Source organism: Mauremys mutica, chromosome 1 (genome assembly GCF_020497125.1).
Source record: "Mauremys mutica isolate MM-2020 ecotype Southern chromosome 1, ASM2049712v1, whole genome shotgun sequence".
NCBI classification, from domain to species: Eukaryota; Metazoa; Chordata; order Testudines; family Geoemydidae; genus Mauremys; species Mauremys mutica.
In genome coordinates this window covers 7,501-29,074 of record NC_059072.1, presented here as the reverse complement: position 1 = coordinate 29,074, position 21,574 = coordinate 7,501, and the positions used below count along the sequence as shown (strand labels likewise).

General features: G+C 46.0%; 1 protein-coding gene across 1 annotated transcript; it reads left to right on the top strand.

Annotated features, from left to right (window-relative positions):
• Positions 1–1,757: 1,757 nt before the first annotated feature.
• Positions 1,758–19,579, top strand: LOC123375693 (guanylyl cyclase-activating protein 1-like). The gene is made up of 4 exons (XM_045026838.1): positions 1,758–1,955; positions 10,164–10,313; positions 11,980–12,070; positions 18,895–19,579. Exons 1-4 carry the CDS (start codon positions 1,758–1,760, stop codon positions 19,020–19,022), a joined length of 567 nt encoding a protein of 188 aa, XP_044882773.1. The 3' UTR covers positions 19,023–19,579.
• Positions 19,580–21,574: the final 1,995 nt, after the last annotated feature.

Sequence of the window (21,574 nt, the reverse complement as noted above, 5' to 3'; positions counted from 1 at the left end):
GCTCTTTGCTTGCAGAACTGGTGGCCACTGTTCTAGAGTTCATGTCAAAATTGAAGAGATGGTTCTTAGTTTAATTAAAAAGTGCCCCGGTCCTTTGTGGGACAGGGCCGGCTTTATGAACAGGGGGGCCTGATTCAAATACCCGGCAGCGGTCCAGGGCTTCGGCAGCACTTCAGCACCAGTGGGTCCGCTGCGGGTCTTCAGCGGCACCGAAGGACCGCCCCCCACACCCCCACCGCCAAAGACCCGGAGAGTGCACACACACATACAGACCCCGCCACCGAAATGCCGCCGAAGACCCGGAGTGGATCCCCCCGCCCCTGCCGCCAAGTAAGTGTGTGGTTTAAAAAAAAAAAAAAGACGCCTAAGGCGCAGGGCCCGATTCTGGGGAATCAACTTAAAGCCGGCCCTGGTGAGGGACACTGTAGAAATATTGTGTTATTGTGTGAAAGGGGACTCTAGAGAGAGACCTGTTTGTGTGGAAGGGAAACTGGGTGTGAAGAGAGGCTATAATGGAATCTCTAGAGTAGAGACGGTTATTGCCCTTTCTGCCTATGAGTCTTCTCTGCCATGTATAGGACAGTTTTTATGTGATACCAAAATCTCCCCATATGTGTTTTTTATACAAAGTTATCCAAGACTTTGACTCAGTCACTGTGAAGCCACATAGGAGCAGATCACAAATTCACGAAAGGGGGCCATGGTAGCTCAGTCAAAAACAAAGAACGAGCTGATTGTCGTGGTTATTGGGAGAGGTTTTGATGGGAAATAATTTAAGAAATATGTAAAATATAGAATATTAGGTTTCAAAACTTTTAAAGTGAGACTTGTCACCAAAGGCAAGGTGCGGTCTCAGGGCTAATTCAATCAACGCTGAGAAGAATGAACATCCATGGAGCCAGCCACGTTTGCTATCTGAACCAGGTGTAGGCTTGAGGATTTACAAAGACAAAAAACCCCAAGAAAAGTCTCTGAAACAGGGACCTCTGGCTGGGTAAGAGACAGTGGTCTGGGTGCTGGCTGGTGAGTCTTGCCCACATGCTCAGGGTTTAACTGATCGCCATATTTGGGGTCGGGAAGGAATTTTCCTCCAGGGCAGATTGGCAGAGGCCCTGGAGGTTTTCACCTTCCACTGCAACATGGGAAACGGGTCACTTGCTGGGGGATTCTCTGCAGCTTGAGGTCTTCAAACCACAATTTGAGGACTTCAGTAACTCAGACATAGGTTAGGGGTTTGTTGAAGTGGATGGGTGAGATTCTGTGGCCTGCATTGTGCAGGAGGTCAGACTAGATGATCATAATGGTCCCTTCTGACCTTAAAGTCTATGAATTCTAATTCTTAATTTATTTTTTTTTACTGCAAACACCACAGCCTTCTTTGGCCAGAAAGATCCAATAACATCTTCATGTAAAATTAGACCAATGCATGGAAAACAAGGGCAATACCAAAGCAGTTCCTCCTGCCAGTATCTGATTATCTCTCACCCCTTCTGATTTGCCTCCTGAAATAGCAGTGCTTTGCTAGATTATCCTTCAACTTCTTTCCATTTCAGGAGACTTTATATCATTGAAGCTTTAAGGTTTCTAAGTCAGCATAAGAGCAGATTAACAACTGTAATTGGCTTCTGGGAGGGTATATCCCTCACTTAAATGAGCTGATATTGAGAGTGAAGGTGGAAGGCAGCAGACCGAGATTGCTTTGAGAACTGTAAGAGGAAGAGGTGATTCCAGAGGGCTCTTAGCATCCCACCACACAAATGGGGAACAGTGGTAGTTCCACAGTAGATGATCTGCAAGCTGTTGAGATCCACCATTGGTACAAAAAGTTTATGACCGAGTGTCCATCTGGACAGCTGACTGAGCATGAATTTAAACAGTTCTTTGGGCTTCGGGGGCTGGATCCTGCGGCCAATGAGTACATTGAACAGATGTTCCGCACTTTTGATATGAACAAGGTATGTTTTTACCTAATGGGAAACTTAGACAGCCTTAGCAGCAAAGAGTCCTGTGGCACCTTATAGACAGACGTATTGGAGCATGAGCTTTCATGGGTGAATACCCACTTTGTCGGATGCATGTAGTCAGCCTTGTACTGCTCACAAAGAAACCAAAGTATCATAGTTAGTGCAGTCATGATTGCATCTCTGATTTTACTTCCAAATCTTGGTCAGCAAAATGCTTTATAGCAGGGGCACCAAACTTAAACATCTGAATGTAAGAAATGCCCCTTAGGGGGGAGACGGAGTTTAGAATATTGAAAAAGAGAGGGGAGCCTGACTGTCACATTACTGTTCATTGCTCTGGCAGGATTAGTATATTTCAGGACCCCTGTGTATTTGTAGTGTGTAGGAATGCAAAATTATGCATTTTACATTCATTTTTTGTATTCTTGGATGATTCTAGGTAAGAGAGGTACCTGCATCTTCTGCTATGGCACTTCATTGTCTCTGTGTCCTGAGTTTGGTCACCTGCATAATGAACCCTCTTCTCAGGTGCTTGCCATAAGCTGCAGTGTATCTCTCGTGCTTGGCTAATAGAGCATTGTAGGAAGTGGATTGAACCAGGCTCTTTTCATCCCTTTCATTACAGTCCTGTAGTTTGCCCAGTATCAGATATCACTTGAGAATATGGAACACTAAAATAGATTTATTTGTAAACTTTACACAATAGGGCAGTTTCCAGACTGTTTGCAATTGAAATGACTGTCTTATGGATGTGTAGGGGGTCCAGCTTAGGGCTTTCAACAGAGGATAGGGAAATGGGGTCTAGAGCACCTAGGAGGCAGGGTAGGACTCCTCCCTGCTGCCTGAAACCCCTGATTCCAAGGCTGATGCATCTCATGTAGCTACCTCCCTGCTGCAAGCTACTGACTATCTTACATGCTCCTCTCTAGCTTGCCACCTCAGTATCTGTGGGTCAAGGAGGGAACTAATCATTGGCAGATGTGAAATGGATAGATGACTGCAGTCAGGTTGGTAGAGGGAAAGAAAAGCACTGGGGGAAGGGGAATCAGAAGGTCTTGCAGGAGTTACCAGGTCCAAGTGCTTCCCTAGGTGTCCTCTCTTTATAGAGATGCTGAGGCATCCTCTGTCCTTTTGCTTTTACAGCATTTTTGGGAAGTACAATCAGTTTACAGTAAAGTGCTTAGAAACTGAAAAGCACCAGAGCTGCCTTGGGGCCCAGTACAGCCAAGTCATGAGCCATTGATTCAGTGGGTCTGGAAATTTAAAGGTAGCTGTCTGCTTTCATTGAGGGAAAACAGTATGTCTCTAGCTCCATTCCTTGTGACAACAGCCTTGAAAACCTATATGGATGTAAATCAAGCTATAAAGCTGAGAGAGATGAGCAGCTGCACTCCTGCACAGCTGTACAGGGCTGAGGGTTCTACATAAATATCTCCTATTCCAAAGAATCAGTGTCCCTTCCTAAAATCCACAGGTCGGTCCTGTGTCTAGAGTGGTGACCATGGTAAACAGGAAATTGGTTTTGCAGGCCCACCCAAAAATATTAAGACAGCTCAGACAAAGCCCTTTGCTTTCCAGAAAAAAAGAATGAGTACTTGTGGTACCTTAGACTAACAAATTTTGTTTGTGTGTGTCCTATTGTATCTTCCACTGCATGCATCCAATGAAGTGGGTTTTAGCCCACGAAAGCTTATGGCCAAATAAATTTTGTTAGCCTCTAAGGTGCCACAAGTACTCCTCATTCTTTTTTGCTGATACAGACTAACATGGCTACCACTCTGAAACTTGCTTTCCAGAGTCACTTTCTTGAGGTATCTTGGGACTGTGAGAAGTATTGAAGGGGGCTGTTCAGTATGTTGTTAATGATAAAAGAATATTTTATATATATTCCCAAGTCCCTGGCACTATAGTGTTTAAGCACCAGGTTGTGCAGTAAATATTAATTATTTAAAAGGACACTGTCACTTTTTTTATAAAATAACTAGATTTGAAGTTGGAGTAGTTAAATAAAGCCATAACAACCCACGAGCAATAGGTGTGAAGCTGAGGTTTGACAGGTCAGTACAGGTGACCTCCAATCTCACACAGGGTGTATAACAGATTTCCCTTTAAGTATGAAGGGAGCCTAATGTGTTGAGCTGTTGTGTAGGGTTATTACAGAGCATAGGACTAAGACTATGTGTAGCTTTGTAGTGAATGGCAACCATCTGTCTCAAAAGATGATGGTATAAGCACCAAAGCTCTTGAGATACAATTTGTTATGCTGCAACATTGCGAGTGGCTAAAAAGTCAAATTCTCGAGTGACAGTCTTGCCACAGATAATCCAGGCATAAAGCACAGAGCCACATGATGAAGCCAACACACTACTCATGCTTGAGGCCAGCTATGCATGCCTCTTCGCTCTCTTTGTTTTCCTCTTTCAACCACCTCTCTTTAGTTTCTTTGACTCCCTGGTGCAGCAGAGCCCTCCACTGTAGCCCATTGCTAGCTTCAACTTCTCAGCTTGTAGTGTCAGCGTTGAACATTTTCAGGTCCCTCTTGCAACCATCCTTGAACCTGAACCTAGGGCTTCCAAGCTTTCTAATGCATCCATGCATTGGTCTTGGACACTACACACTGTGCAAGGCCAAGTGCTGTGTGCAGAAGGTGCTTGCTGTGGGTGCCGGAATATTTAACTTTGTATTATAGACATGAGAGAGAGAGAGAAAAAAGCAGAACAGTTAATAGTGGAAACAAATCAATCCCTAGTGTGAGGAGCTGAATTACATAAGTGTCTCACCTAATACCAGGATTATCCTGGGGGGACCTAAGAGCCTGTTTTCCTGAACAGCTTAAGACTCTGAGAACTCTCCTGAGATGCAACAACATTGCGGTGCTGAGTCTCTTTACAGAATTTAATAGTATAGGATTAAGCTGGAAGTAGCAATGCCCACACTGCATACAAGCAACAGCTAATGGTGGAATTTCATGTTTCAGTACAAAAATTGAAAGGCACAAGCAATGATCTGTCAACAAGGTAAAATGTTTACCATACAGATAGGTATAGAACTTCCAAATTCTAAAGATAATGCTGAGAGCTTCACGGTCTATTGGTGCCTAGTTCTTCTTAGAAGTGGTGAGTATTTGTGATGCAAAGGCAGTTGCTTTCTCTGTGCCATTAGGAAAAATATGTGCCCTTGTTGCCAAGAAGGCTAACAGCATATTGGGCTGTATTAGTAGGAGCATTGCCAGCAGATCGATTGAAGTGATTGTTCCCCTCTATTTTGCACTGATGAGGTCACATCTGGAGTATTACGTCCAGTTTTGGGGCCCCCACTACAGAAATTGCCCCCCACTGGACTCTCTCCAATGAAAATTATTAGGGGGCTGGGGCACATGGCTTATGAGGAGAGGCTGAGGGAACTGGGATTGTTTAGTCTTCAGAAGAGAAGAGTGAGGGAGGATTTGATAGCACCCTTCAACTACCTGAAGGGGGGGTTCTAAAGAGGATGGAGCTCGGCAGTTCCCAGTGGTGGCAGATGACAGAACAAGGAGAAATGGTCTCAAGTTCCAGTGGGGGAGGCCTAGGTTGGATATTAGGAAAAACTATTTCACTAGGAGGGTGGTGAAGCACTGGAATGGGTTACCTAGGGAGGTGGTGGAATCTCCATCCTTAGAAGTTTTTAAGGCCCAGCTTGACAAAGCCCTGGCTGGGATGATTTAGTTGGTGTTTGGTCCTGCTTTGAGCAGGGGGTTGGACTAGATACCTCCTAAGGTCTCTTCCAACCCTAATCTTCTATGATTCTATCATTTAATCATGGTGACATTTTTTTTGGTCCAATTAGGTTTTTTTTTAAATTTGGGGTATGCATATAGTACAAGCCTCTAATTATGGGGTTTTTAGAAAGTATCGATGCAGCATGCAGGCATTTCACTCTTGTAACTGTTCCTTTTTAATTTCTGTTTAACTAGCTTTCTCATTTTTGTGTAATTCCCCCTTTTTTTTTTTTTTTTTAAACTTAAATGCTACCGTGGTGGGTTTCTTTGGTATTTCTCCCCCCCCCCAAGGATGTTAAATGTAAGTTTACATGATGATCTGTATTACTGAGCAGTTCAGCTATATTCAGGACCAGATCCTGTGCTCCACTTAGGACTAAATCAAGAATTACCTCCCCCCTTGTGGGTTCCAGGACTAGCTGCTCCAAGAAGCAGTTATTAATGGTGTCTAGAAATTTTTTCTCTGCATCCCATCCTGAAGTGCCATGTTTCCAGTCAATATGAGGATAGTTGAACTCCCTCGTTATTATAGGGTTTTCTGTTTTTATAGCCTCTCTAATCTCCTTGAACATTTCACAGTCGCCATCACCATCCTGGTCAGATGTTCACTAGTATATTCCTATTGCTGTATTCATTAGTCAAGGACAGAATTTATGTCCCTAGAGATTCTATGGTACTGTCTGATTTTATTTAAGATTTTTACTATATTTGACTCTGCTTTCTTTCACATATAGTGCCATTCCCCCAGTGTGCCCTAGTCTGTCATTCCTATATATAGTATTATGTACCCTGGTATTGCCATGTCTTATTAATTATAATTGTTCCACCAAGTTTCTGTGATGTCTATTATATTATATTAATATCCTCATTTAATATCAGGCACTTCTTTGACCTTGCCTTCTCTAACATAAACACATAGCAACAGGTATATTTATATTAAAAAAAATAACCTATACACCACCAAAACAAGACTTTCCACTGCACATGCTGCTTTCTGTGGGAAGAGGATGAGAGTAAACATACAACATATGTGTGGTCACATTGCTTAATGTGTGACTGGAACGTGCACAGATACTATGGTGAGGAATGCTGTATGACTCTTAATAGAATGGAATAATGAATACACACACAGAGGCATTCATCATACAGTAGTTTTCATAAGAGCAATTCCATAATATTAATCAGACTTCATAAGCTGTAGACAGATCACCAAAATCATCACAGTTTCTAAGAACGGGCGTACCGGGTCAGACCAAAGGTCCATCTAGCCCAGTATCTGTCTACCGCCAGTGGCCAATGCCAGGTGTCCCAGAGGGAGTGAACCTAACAAGCAATGATCAAGTGATCTCTCTCCTGCCATCCATCTCCACCTTCTGACAAACAGAGGCTAGGGACACCATTCCTTACCCATCCTGGCTAATAGCCATTTATGGACTTCACCACCATGAATTTATCCAGTTCTCTTTTAAATGCTGTTATAGTCCTAGCCTTCACAACCTCCTCAGGTAAAGAGTTCCACAAGTTGACTGTGCACTGTGTGAAGAAGAACTTCCTTTTATTTGTTTTAAACCTGCTGCCTATTAATGTCAGTTGGTGACCCCTAGTTCTTGTATTATGGGAATAAGTAAATACTTTTCCTTATCCACTTTCTCCACATCACTCATGATTTTATATACCTCTATCATATCCCCCTTTAGTCTCCTCTTTTCCAAGCTGAAAAGTCCTAGCCTCTTTAATCTTTCCTCCTATGGGACCCTCTCCAAACCCAGCTCTCAAGAGGGAGTGCAAAACAGAGGGTCTGCACTCTGAGACTGTACCTAAGGATCCCAAGGTGGAGGGGCAATAGCTGGACTCTGTTTAGGCTCCAGCTGCTTAAAACACCCTAGGAACCTAGTGGCTTGGGTTCCCTCATAACAGTATCATGGGTGGCCAGCAGGTGCAGGCCAATAATATCTGTGATGGGGTTAATTAACTTGCTGAACAATTTATATAGGGATGTGCTGGATTCTCTATCACTATAACCAGATTAAATATCTTTCTAAAAGTGATGCTCTAGTGCAGTAGTGTCACGGAGTCCCTGGGTGATGTTTAAGAACTGTTTCCCACAAAGCCAGTCAGGACTTTGGGGAGCCTCCTCTTCCTTGGAGCAGACTGTCTTCAGGGCAAGAAGCTCACACGGCTTCACCTTCCTAGGTCTCTCCTTGGAGCATTCACCATCCTCTGCCCCTCCAAGCACTTCCCCCAGCGAGTCTGCCCAGGTGGGGTCCTGGGGAAGCCAGAGGGTCCTGCACCCCCATTTTGCAGTCAGATGTGGCTCTTAGCCAGCCAGTAAAACAGAGGTCTATTAGATGACAGGAACACGATCTAAAACAGAGCTTGTAGGTACAGAGAATGGGACCCCTCAGCTGGGTCCATTCTGGGGCCTAGCGAGCCAGACAACCCCATCTGCACTCATCCCTCATCCCTAGCCAGCTCCAAACTGAAACCCCCTCCTTTCTGGCCTTTGTCTCTTTCCTGGGCCAGGAGGTCACCTGATCTCTTTGTTCACCTTTATCCATCCCCTTGCAGGGGGGAATGGCCCTAGCCATTTGTTGCCAGGAGACAGAGTGTTGGCCATTTATGTACGCTGAACACTTAAGAAATGCATAGGGGAAACTGAGGCATCCACACAGTATTCAGAGGAAACATTAAGAATAGTCCCACTTCGTCACAAGTGGTTCTCAACCTTTCCAGACTAATGTACCCCTTCCAGAAGTCTGATTTGTTCCAAGTATCCCCAAGTTTCACCTCACTTAAAAACTACTTGCTTACAAAATCAGGCATAAAAATACAAAAGCGTCACAGGATGCTATTACTGAAAAATTTCTTATTTTCTTTTTTGCCATATAAAAAATTAATCAGTTGGAATATAAATATTGTACTTACATTTCATTATATATTATATAGAGCAGTATAATCAAGTAATTGTCTGTATGAAATTTTAGTTTATACTGAGTTCGCTAGTGCTTTTTATGTAGCCAATTGTAAAATTAGGCAAATATCTAGGTGAGTTGATATACCCCCTGGAAGATCTCTAAGTACCTCCAGGGGTGCACATACCCCTGGTTGAGAACCACTGCTCTATTGCAACCAAACGTTATGGACTTGATGCAAGAATCTGTTGGTAACAACTAAGACCTGCATTATGTAGGAGGTCAGACTTGATCATAGTGGTCCCTTCTGGCCTAAAATCTGTGAAGTACCTTAGTACATTAGAATGCATGGCATCCAGATCCATGCTCTGATCTCAGCACAGCTAATCCCCATTTGTTCCCCTGACCTCTGTCTTCTCTGAATCAGAAATTGACCCCAGAAAAAACTGCTGCACTCAGCTATAAATGAACACTTTCAGCTGGGTAGAGCCAGACCTCAGTTAGTACGAAGGACAATTCAGGGGCCCCTAGGAGGGGAAAGTCACACATGCCTCCCCTACCTCAGCAATAGTACAGTGGACCAAGTCCCCTGTGCCTAAATATACAGAGGAATGCTCTCTAATCTGATTAGGAGTCCTATCAGCCCCTGGCCAAAATTTCTTCATCCCGAAATAGGGTTACTTCTGCCACTGCCTGTGCTAGCTTGGAGTGGTGAGTTCATCTCTGCTGCATTGTCTGGTGTCCATATTCATGGATGCCATGATGGTCAGGTCTCCTCTGCTGCATATTGACCATCCTCCCAGCTTTCCTGTGAATATGCCCCAGCCTGCTCCCTAGGCTGATACCCTAGTTCAAGATACATTTGGGTCTCTTCCTCCTCCCAGCAGTAGCAATAGCAATATGTGCTCTTGCCTAAGCCCTGTCGCCGCTGTATGGAGTTCAGTTCCCTGTGCCATCTGATTGGCATGGACACAACCACTTGGGAATGGCTGAGCTCCTGCTCTGAATTGGCTTTCCTCACCTACAATGAGAGATGGGTTGACAGCAGGAAGTCAGGGGTGAGATGTCATCCCAGTCCTCTAGCCAACCAGTGTTCTGGGGCTGGCTCTTCTGCCCCCAGTCAGTCATGGCTTGTGGTGAGAAGGACATGTTCATGTACATGTGGAGTGAGGGCTTCACATCTGGAAAGCACTGAGCACAGAGGCTATTATAATTTATAAACATGTAAGAGAGAATAATTACATAGAGCCCGTTTTCTCAAGTGTTCCAGAACCATTTTGTAGAAAAATCTGAAGTTGACCCATAATTATCACATGCATCCTGAGCAGAGCCAGGCTGCTGCCTGTTTCCTCTTCCCAACTTAGACTAAAGCCAGCCATTTTCTGCTAAGGCCAAGCTTCTGGTGCCCAGGCACTTAGCTACACATTTCCCAGTCCTGACCTTGCAGAGATATTAGCTGTAGAGGCAGGACTCTCTCAGCACCTATGCCTGTGAACCCTAACTCTCATGTTCCCTTTCTTTTTCTCACAGGATGGGTATATCGATTTCATGGAGTATGTGGCCGCACTCAGCCTAGTTCTCCGGGGAAAGATGGAACAGAAATTACGTTGGTACTTCAAGCTCTATGATGTGGATGGCAATGGCTGCATTGACCGACATGAACTGCTCAACATCATTAAGGTGGTAACACAGGGGGTTGTGTACACTTTGGCCCTCATTATTCTGTAAATCAGTGGGATGCCCACACTGAATCTCACAGGCACTGGTGGACCAGCGGAGAGTCCAGAGGGATTCCTGCTGTGCTGCAGCTCTCAATTCTGGCAGCTGTCCCTGTTACAGATCCTTTCGCCACTCACCAGACTCCTGTGAGGTGCTCCAGCTACTGGATCTCATATGTTTAAGCCGCCAAAGTCTGAACTGAGTCTAGGCACTGCCCCTGCCTTAGGATTCTAGACACACTTTTGGGATGCAGCTTCTCTGTCAAGCACCCCATCCTGAGGATAGAGACCTTGCAGCCCAACTGCCTAGCCCCTCTTACCAAGGCTGATGCCTCCAGACTTCCTCTTAATTCAAACACACTCTCTCCCTGCACTCCAGATGTAGGTATTCTGGGACCCTGGTTTATTTTACCTCTTCAAGGGGCATATGGTAGGCATAGCACATATCACATTCAGACTTCCTTTGCACAGGTTTCTAAAACACCATTGCTCTGTCTTTAATAGCATGAGAAATACACAGGAAGTACAGGACCATAGAAAACAACAAACATCCTGAATGCACTTCCCCCACTCTAGCTCACCCTTCCCTTTGGGAGTTCTTGGGGGCCATCCGAGTTCAGCGAGGGAGTCAGCTAACTATTGACTTAGAACTAAGTAGCAGGTTTAAAATATAACTAGCTAGGCCACTAAGTAAGAGTGACCACAGCATAAATTAATGCAACATTCTTGGGGGAGAAAGGGTACCAAAAACACAACAAGATGACACTCAACTTTAGAAAAAGACATTTTAAAAAGACTGAAGAAGGTTGCTAAAAAGTCTCTCAACTCAAAATGTTAAAATTAAAATCCTTAGAATCAGCTTGCTGGCTGTTGGCAAAGCTAGCATCTTGAGCTGTATGGATCCTGCTCAGAGCCAACCTGGTAGTTTCCATGTTTCTAGGAGTGCTTTTTGTCATTTGCACTTGACACAAGGTTTGCAACCTTTTTCTTTTGGGTGCATGCCCTTTGGGTTTACCCAAGCCTTTGTTGTCTTGTGTTTGGATTACTACAAAGCACTCTGTGAGGCTGCACCTTAAATTGAATGAATAACTGCAACTAGTTCTGAATATGGTGGTCTGTTTATCCAGCAACATTACTTCTGGAGAGCATGTGACCCCACCAGTGCTCCATGACTTTTCCTTGGTACAAACTGATTTCCAGGTAAAGTTCAAGGGGTGAATTTTAACCTCTAAAGGCCTAAGTAATTTGGGTCCTGCCTTCCTGCCTCTGGCATTGTCTGATTCATGGGCAGTTGTTACTAGCTGCTTGGGCTAGTACTCCACTATCTTGCATGAGTGGAGGCTGTTGGATGTCATGCTCAATGAGCTTTAGTTGCTCATTCCATGCACCAGAGGCCAGATTTCATGCCCTTCAGGGCATGCTGTGAGGCTTGATGGTTTCCCCAGGCTTTTCCCTTGGAAACGGTGGGTGGCAGTGGGGAGACACCTTTCACAAATGGCCTCAATATGAGCAATGTTCTATATTCTGAGCCTGCACTATGAGGAGTGTGTTTGATCAATCCCACCCATGGTCCCATGGCAGCAGATTAATCCTGGGCCAGCTGCTTATTTCCTCCTCTTCTCTTCCAGGCTATTCGTGCTATTAATGGCTGTGACCATGAAACTAGTGCGGAGGAGTTCACCAACCGAGTCTTCAATAAGATTGATGTCAATGGCGATGGTGAGATTCCTGTCTCTGCCCTCTGACTCAGCTAATCCTTCAGCCCCTCACACTTCATCTTGCCAGAAATACACTGGGGCCCAGTCTCCTCCAGTAGCCTCCTTGCTGACTTTACGCTCTCTTGTCTTTGATAAGATCTCACACACCCCTCCATCTATGCCCTTTCTGAGGCATTGCTCCTTTCATTTAATGCTTCTGTAACCCACACACTTCCTGGGTGTGGTGTTCTGTCCTATCTAGTGGCACCGAGACCACTTAGAGAGAGAAAATGATTCTGCTCTACAGCCTGAGCTAACAGCCAGTTGGCTTTTTCCAACTTTTTCAGTTGGACACAAATGAATGGGAAGCCTGTGAGGATGACAGGCCCTAATATGGGGCAACAAAAAATGATAAAACAATCAAGGGTAGAGAAAAGATTTGTACATCAGAAGAGGAGAGGAGAAGAGAACTGATCAAGCCAGGAAGTGAAAGTCAGACCTGCCAGCAGACCTGCCTTGTCTGGGCCAGTTCCAGCTTTTGGACATCTGTCTTGGGAAGCTAGAGTCTAGGCTAATACCCCAGTATTGTGGTAGGTAAGCTCCTCACTTTCTGCAGGCCCTCTACTCCAGATAGTTCAGATGTCTTGAGCTACTAAGGGTATGTCTACACTACGGGATTATTCCGATTTTACACAAATTGATTTTTGGAAACAGATTGTATAAAGTCGAGTGCATGCGGCCACACGAAGCACATTAATTCAGCAGTGTGCGTCCGTGTACGGAGGCTAGCGTCGACTTCCAGAGCATTGCATTGTGGGTAGCTATCCCATAGTTCCCGCAGTCTCCCCCACCCATTGGAATTCTGGGTTGAGATCCCAATGCCTGATGGGGCCAAAAATTTGTCGTGGGTGGTTATGGGTAAATGTCGTCAGTCAATCCTCCCTCTGTGAAAGCAATGGCAGACATTTTGCACCCTTTTCCCTGGATTGCCCGGGCATACGCCATAGCACGGCAACCATGGAGCCCGTTCAGCCTTTTTTCACTGTCACTGTATGTCTACTTGATGCTGCTGACAGACGCGGTACTGCAGTACTACACAGCAGCATCCCCTTGCCTTTTGCAAGTTAGCAAAGACGGTTACCAGCCCTACTGTATTGTCTGCTGCTTTGGAAGGTGGCAATGACGGTTACCAGTCATACTGTACCATCTGCTGTCATGGGTGCTCCTGGCTGGCCTCGGTGAGGTCGGTCAGGGGCACCTGGACAAAAATGGGAATGACTCCAGGTCATTCTCTTCTTTAAGTTTTGTCTAATGGAGAGTCAGTCCTGCCTAGAATATCAGGCAAGCCTACTAAAGAACCAGAGAGGCAAATGGCCGCTCTGGGTCAGAGCCCCAGACATCCCGCAGAAATGATGATGAGCTGCATGCCAGTCTAGGGGGTGCCCCTGCAACAACGCCACCCATTGCTTCCCTCCTCCCCCACCCCTCCTGGGCTACCGTGGCAGTTATCCCCCCATTTGTGTGATGAAGTAATAAAACATACATGAATAAGAAACAACACTGACTTTATTGCAAGCAGAGATCAAAGGGGGGAGGGGAGGGCGGTTGGCTTACAGTGAAGTAGAGTGAACCACCATTCTGCACTTGCTTAGCCTATAGCTGAAAATAGGAATCTTTGACAAGGACTAGGATAGAAGCACAGGCAGGACTGAATCTCCATTTGTGTGTGGGCCTTTGGTTGACACTGGTAAAGTACAAAATGTCCCAGGATATGTATGTTGGGGGACAGTTCTAAATGGCAGCTTAATTTTTTTATTTGCAGCAAAATGTAGAGGTCTAAGTATCTGATTGTGAGCCCTGGTAACAAGGAGTAGGCACGACCGTGCGGTGCTGCTGACTAGGGAGAGCAGCCTCAGGCAGAAGCCTCCAGCTGCCATGATATTCCTGGCAGAACTGAATCTCCATTAGACAAAACTTAAAGAAGAGAATGACCTGGAGTCATTCCCTTTTTTGCCCAGGCACCCCCGGCGGACCTAACCAAGGCCAGCCAGGAGCACCCATGGGATAACGATGATGGATATCAGTCATACTGTACTGTCCGCAAGGCAAGGTAAGGGGATGCTGCTGTGTAGCGCTGCAGCACCGCATCTGCCAGCAGCATCCAATAGACATATGGTGACATTTAAAAAAGGCAAGAAATGATTTTTTTCCCTTTGCTTTCACAGAGGGAGGAAGTGGGGGGGCTGATGACATATACCCTGAACCACCCGCAACAATGTTTTTGACCCTTCAAGCTTTGGAAGCTCAGCCCAGAATTCAAATGGTTTTCGGAGAGTGCGGGAACTGTGAGATAGCTACAGTCGTCAGTTGCCCCTCCCTCCGTGAGCATCCATTTGATTCTTTGGTTTTCTGATACGCTTGTCTCTGCTCCTTAAGTTTCATGTGGCACTGCGTTGAGCCTCTGTTGTGGCCTCTGTCCATCATGGCCTTAAAGATTTTTTCAAATGTTTTGGCATTTCGTCTTTTGGAATGGAGTTCTGATAGAACAGATTCATCTCCCCATACAGAGATCAGATTCAGTATCTCCCGTACGGTCCATGCTGGAGCTCTATTTTGATTCTGGGACTGCATGGTCACCTGTGCTGATCAGCACTCCATGCTGGGCAAACAGGATATGAAATTCAAAAGTTCGCGGGGCTTTTCCTGTCTACCTGGCCAGTGCATCCGAGTTCAGATTGCTGTCCAGAGCGGTCACAATGGTGCACTGTGGGATAGCTCCCGGAGGCCAATACCGCCGAATTGTGGCCACACTAACCCTAATTCGAAATGGCAATACCGATTTCAGCACTACTCCCCTCGTCGGGGAGGAGTATAGATATCAGTATTAAGAGCCCTTTATATCGCTATAACGGGCTTCGTTGTGTGGACAGATGCAGGGTTAATTCGGTTTAACGCTGCTAAATTCAAGATAAACTCGTAGTGTAGACCAGGCCTAAGTGTCAGTACATGGCCCATTGCCCCTCTGAGAGGACACAAGTCTGATGTGAGTAAAGCCAACTGCTGGATTTCCATGTGCACTTATGTCACGGAGTCCCCAGGCGATGCTCTGGAACTGCTCCCCAGCAAGCCAGTCAGGACTTTGGGGAGCCTCCTCTCCCTTGGAGCAGACTGTCTCCAGGGCAAGAAGCTTACAGGGCTTCACCTCCTGGGTCTCTCCTTGGAGCATTCAGCATGTGCCCCTCCGTGCGCTTCCCACAGCGAGTCCATCCAGGTGGGGTCCTGGGGAAGCCAGAGGGTCCTGCACCCCCACTGCGCTTCGCAGTCAGACGTGACTCTCAGCCAGCCAGTAAAACAGAGGTTTATTTGATGACAGGAAAACAATCTAAAACAGAGCTTGCAGGTACAGAGAACCGGACCCTTCAGCCGGGTCCATTTTGGGGGGCAGTGAGACAGACACCCACGTCTGCACTTCACTCCTCCTCCCCAGACAGCTCCAGACTGAAAACCCCCTCCAGCCCCTTCTTCTCTGCTCAGTTCCTTTCCCGGGCCAGGAGGTCACCTGCCTCTTTGTATCCAACACCTTCAGTTGGCACCTTGCAGGGGAGGGGCCCAGGCCATCAGTTGCTAGGAGACAGGGTATCAGGCATTTAGGTACACTGGCCCTTTGCTCTGCAGAAACCATACACCCTTATCCCACCACCTAGATACTGAAGAACTGCATAGGGGACACTGAGGCACCAACACAGTATTCAGAGAAAACATTAAGACCATTTCTAGTTCATCACAACTTACATCAACCAGGTCGGGGAAAAGCTGAATCCCTGTTCCAAGCTCTGGGTCTTTAAAGTACACTCCCAGGTGCACAAAATGTATCTTCCACCCTTGCTTGGGATGTGGGGCTCAGCAGTCCAGCTGCCTTAGACCTGTTCCCTCAGAGTTCCACCTTGCTGTGGGAGCACTGAGCTTCTCAATTAACCCTTTCAGGGACAATTTGGCCAGCAAGCAAAGAACACAGACCTAGTCAAGGAATCTTAATCACTATCAATTTACTCTTTGGAAAGCACTAGAGAGTTACAGATCTTTGCAAAATAACAAACAGTGCTGAGATGCACTCCCTGCCCTATGCCCACCCCCCCTTAGTCTGATCTCACCCCTTCTGTGAGTCTGAGGTCTGGTCAGCATTTCAGGCTAGGTAGCATCCCTCTTCTAGCCTGGACATCTGACAGGTGCTGACCCCTCTCTCAGAGAAGTCCCCTCCTTGAATCTAGTCTGACCCTGTTCTGCCAGGTACCCAGCTGGGAAATGCCAACCTGTTATGTGAGTCCTATATGAAGAAAACCATTGTCCCCTGAGCTGGGTAGTCACTGAGAGTTTTTCAAAGTGGATGGCTCCATCATTAATAGTCCTCTACAAGGTGTCCCATGTGCCTCCTGAGTGGGGCAGTGTCTGGAACAGACAGACCTCGTCCAGGCCAGGCTGTTTTTTTTAACCTAGAACACAAAATGGCAGCTAGGGTACAAAAATGGAGTTTACAAAACAAAAGATCACTCACAGTTTGATACAGCCATATCCCACTCTGTCACACTAGGTTTTATTTTTTTGACCAGGCAGCAGAGCAGCATCAGCAACTAGTTCTTTTCCCAGGCTTGTGGGCCACATTGTCCCTGGTAGAGATTTTCACATTTTGATGAGTGTTGATGTTCAGTGGCAAAAATGCAGAACTGGCTCAAGCCAAGGTTCGAACAGAGACTTCAAGAGGTATTGGATGGTTATATGGATAATAAGCATATCCAAAATGACAACAGTGAAGACAAACAAGAGTTCTGGAAGAGTTATAAACTTTCTGCTTTAGGGCTTCAGCCACTGTCTAACTAGTGGGGGTTAGGAGGAGTCTTTCCTGTGGACAGATTATCCTATAGCTTCCTAAAGTGCAAATTCATGCACTTAGAAACTAACAAGAAGAATTTCTGTGTAGGCTGGGGTGGGGTGTGTGTGTGAACACTGGAAATGACAGAGGATGAGAAAAGATTGCATTTGCTTTTTTTATAGCTCCATTACACTGGAGCCTCATAGGCATGCTGCAGTTGACTAATACACACAGATCTAACATTTATCAGGTGAAGTATTTTTCCAGTAGAGAGAGGGAAATATTTATGCCATTTTACAAAGTACTGGGAACACCTTGTCTGGAATACTGGATACAGATCTGGTCAGCATGTTCAAAAAAGATTAATTCAAATTGGAACAGGTGCAGAGAAGGGCTACCAGGATGGCTGGGGAATAGAGAACATAAGAACAGTTACACTGGGTCAAACCAAAGGTCCATCTAGCCCAGTATCCTGTCTTCCAACAGTGGCCAATGCTAGGTGCCCCAGGGGGAATGAACAGGACAGGTAATCATCAAGTGATGCATTCCTTGTCACCCATTCCCAGTTTCTGGCAAACAGATGCTAGGGACACCATCCCTGGATAATAGCCATTGATGGACCTAGCCTCCATGAATTTATCTAGTTCTTTTTTGGATCCATCTCATGTGAGGAGGCTAAAAGAGCTTGGCTTGTGCACCCTAGCAAAATTAAGGGAGAAAAAGGATATGCTTGGTCTTTATAAATACATCAGGGAAGAAACAACAAAGAGGGAGAACAACTGTTTAAACAATGTTGGATTAGAAGGTTTCTATCAGAGGAATGAGGTTCTGAAACAGTCTTCCAATAGGAGTAGTGCGTGCAAACAAACTAGCTCCAGGGTGGATATTGAAATACATTATTAACGAGATTATATGCCAGGGTTTCCTGTAATTACAGGGAATGGATTTGATGACCCAGGAAGTCCCTTCCAATCCTAGGTCCCTAATGTGAGGTTTCCTGACTCTTCCCCCCAAGCATCTGCTGTTGGCCATTGTTGGAGAAAGGACACTGGACTAGATGGACCATGAGTCTGATCCAGTCTTGCAATTCCTGTGTTCCTAGAAGCCAGCAACCCCTGGCAATCTCTCTGTTTCCAGTGAGCACTGTAGGACTCAGCATTGTACAGAATCCAGCCTTTTGAGACAGAAGACGGAGATATTGGCAAAAATCCAATCATTTTTTCCCTCTGCGTTTATGGAGGATGTAGAACTGGTGCCAGAAATTTTCCAAGAGAGAAAGTGGAATTAGGGATGGAAACTAGGGTCCCAGCTAAATGGGGATTGGGGGAATTGGAGCTTGGGATAATAAAAAGTCACCTGGGCCAGGGCAGGCAGTAGAGTCACAGGAGGTATGTCACTTCAGCTTAAATAGGTTTTCTGGACTCCTGTCCTCTATCCTTCCCTCTCTAACTCTCTCCTATTCCCCCAACATAAGCCCCATTCAGTTGCCTCCCTGTGAATTCTGAAAGAGACCCATTCCTTGAACATTAGCTTTGCCACTCCCATGCTGCTGGCTGCCTTGCAGTACTTCAGACTAGCCCTGGGAGACTCAGGCCAATGTCAACTCACTGTTTAGAGCAGTCTCCCCATGGCCCTTCCTCTTTGGCCCCACAGACCTTCCCTTCTGCATGGCACACTGCCCCATAATGTACCCCCAAGTGACCTGTCTCTGGAGAGGAACCAGTTTCTTATGGGTTAACTCCTTTTTGGGCAGGAGGCAGGAGCGAAGGTCAGACTTGCATGGAGATAAAGGAGGCTCCAGAACTACCAGCACTGCCAGTTCTGGCGGCTTCAAAATGAGCAAGCTGTTTGGTACTTCCAAACACTGACTCTGTAGGGGGCGAGCCTCACTGATTGTGCAGGGGGCAATTATTCCCACCTTTCTGTGCCCCAGACATGAATGAGAGTGACCTGGTGTCATCTGTCTCTGTCTGAAACAGGTGAGCTTTCACTGGATGAGTTTGTGGAAGGAGCCAGAAAAGATGAGGAGTTCATGGAGGTGATGATGAAGAGCTTGGACTTGTCACACATTGTGACCATGATCAACAACCGGCGGCACAGTGTCTAGAGCCATCTGGGAGAGAGAGGGGTGTGTGAGAAAGAGAGACTACGGATGGGTGTGCAACTAGGTAAAGAAGGTGGCCGTGAGAATAAAACAGATATGGTATGTGGGTTGAGAGAGAGTGCGAGAGTGATGTGGTTCTGTGTGTGTGTTTTCTTTTGCACGTGCCTGTGTGTGTGCTTGAATACATGCTGCAACTCAGACACATACACACAACACTGGTTCAGCAAACTTGGACCCCATGATGCTATTTGATTGGCCTTCTGGGCCAAAAGGGCCAAGTGCACAACTTTCTCCCCTCTTCCTGCCCCAGATTGCTCTGACATGCCCGATAACAGGGAGAGTGTCAAACCCATGGGGTGGGGAATATGTAATGTGTCCAGCACATATGTTTGTGTCTGTGGCAAAAGCTTGGAGAAAAGGGAGGCTGGAAAGCCCCAGGGGAGTCAGCTTTTATTATCATAGAGCTCTGTCAGCACAAAGCAACTCATGCTTCACTTGACGTGGCATTGGTGTGAGTGCACTAATGGTCCTGATAGCACTTCACCCTCTCTTGATTGGGTGAGGCAGCAAAATGTAGCAAAATGTAGAGTTTGGCAGCCTGTCTGAAGTGGCCCTGCTCACACAAAGCCAACTAGCTAGAAGAAACAAATTAACTTCTAAGTCAGTGGTTCCCAAAACTTTTTACTAAGGTTACTCATCAACTTCATTTTTATCTTTTTATACACACACACACACCCCTTTACATATATGCATCCTCCTCCCTAATACCTCCTTGCCTGGTATAGGGGAGAGGTCATGGGAGAGGTTGCTCTGTACTCATCCCCACAAGAGTAGCTCCCATCTCACAGAACTGGGCCTTTCACCTGGCTCCAGGTGTTGCTATCTGTTGCACAGGGTTGCAGAGCCACTCAGGTTTGGTTCAGCCACCCCTCTGTCATAACAGAGACTAGGCCAAATTTGAGTGAGAGGCGTTGTGACCCATGCGCAAGGTCACAACGCCTAGTATGGGAGCCAGACCCAATCCATGGGATAGGAGAGACTGCACCAGGCCAGGACAAGTGTATGTTTGCTTAGGGCCCCACAACCTATCTAGAACCTTCCCATGACTCACCAGTGGGTTGGGACTCACCATTTGGGGAGCAGTGCCCAAAGGGCAGTGGTAATGGATCCTGATCCCTGCTGACTCCTAGGGACTGGACTGAACTGGGCACCATTATTAGTGTTGTTTGCAGCTTTTGCCAGAACATGGAACTCTTCTGTCCAATTAAAGGTGCAAAGTACAGTCACACTGCATGGGGGGAGGATCTCCACCCAACTTGGAAAGCCAAAAGCAGTATCCCAGTGATGAAGCCCTCTCTGTGGTCTTCTCACCTCTCTATGCTCTTTGCACCTGAAGCCATGATCTGATTACTCACACTGTTACACCTCTGATGTCTACTGAGTTTTCACTTGTGTAGCAGAGTGGAGAACCAGGCACTCATGCTCTGGTATCTAAGAGCCAGTTGCCTCTTTGTTTTGCATAGGGACAGCCAGTAGAATCATTAAACCATCCCTTTGTCACACATCCTCCTTGGTTTTCTTTTCAATGCAGCTAACAAATGGTCTGGTTTCTGATACTGTGGCTGCCTGGCTTAACCCAATGGCTTAACCACCACTGTTTGTAAACTGATCTGCACCTTTGCTCATGTGGGGTACTTGTGCTGCTGGCAGAAAGCTGTGGGGTGGGGAGAAGCAAAGCTCAGCAAATAAATTATAACTTGCACCAGGGTGCATGTTCCCCAGCTGCAAATTTGTTGGCTGAACAGGATGGAAGGGGATTACTGCCACTGCCCCGACCTAACTCAAGTCTAGGTAAGTGTGACAGAGATTTATAGACGCACACCTTTCATCAGCCTCATGAAATTCCTAAGACGACGCTTGTGGTTCACTGTGTTGGATTTTGCTAATCCAGTGAGATCAGGGCACAATTTCTTTGTCAAACTCTGGTATACATGAGTTTTCCTCTGCAAGGGACATTTACTACTTCCATGTACATTTTGTGGGCTGAGGTGGCTCCTATGAAGAGTGTGATGCTGCAGTTGTCCTTCTGGCTAGGTGCCAGTGGAACTCTGGGTAGGATGAAGTGTCAGAGTATTCCTAGTGACACTGAGCCCTTGCACTAGAGAATCCCAAGTGATCTGTGACCCCTGCTACTGAGCTATGCATAGGGAGGGATGCACACCAGTGTCTGCTGCACAGGGAAAATCTATTTTTTGCTTTTATAGAACATTAAATAATTCTCCATATATGCTGCCCATGTTCAAGAGAAGTCACTAAATAGTTACAGATGCTTGTTGTGTCTTATACTGAGTAGCTCTACATGCTTATGAACATATATAATACCATATTCTTGGCATGTGCAGTCTCCATATTAATTTTGGCTATCTGTAAGTATTTACTTATTTTTACTATTTAAGTCAGCTGACATGTCCTTACATCCTGCATATCACCCCTTTTCACAGTATCCATCACAGTCAATGAATGCTTTGCACTAACAAGGCAATGGGCAAAACAGG

Bases quoted from the DNA above. Each gene is read 5' to 3' on its own strand.
- LOC123375693 (XM_045026838.1), top strand. From the start codon at position 1,758: ATGGGGAACAGTGGTAGTTCCACAGTAGATGATCTGCAAGCTGTTGAG. The intron at 10,314-11,979 runs GTGGTAACACAG...CTTCTCTTCCAG, and splicing joins AACTGCTCAACATCATTAAG to GCTATTCGTGCTATTAATGG. The intron at 12,071-18,894 runs GTGAGATTCCTG...TGTCTGAAACAG, and splicing joins GATTGATGTCAATGGCGATG to GTGAGCTTTCACTGGATGAG.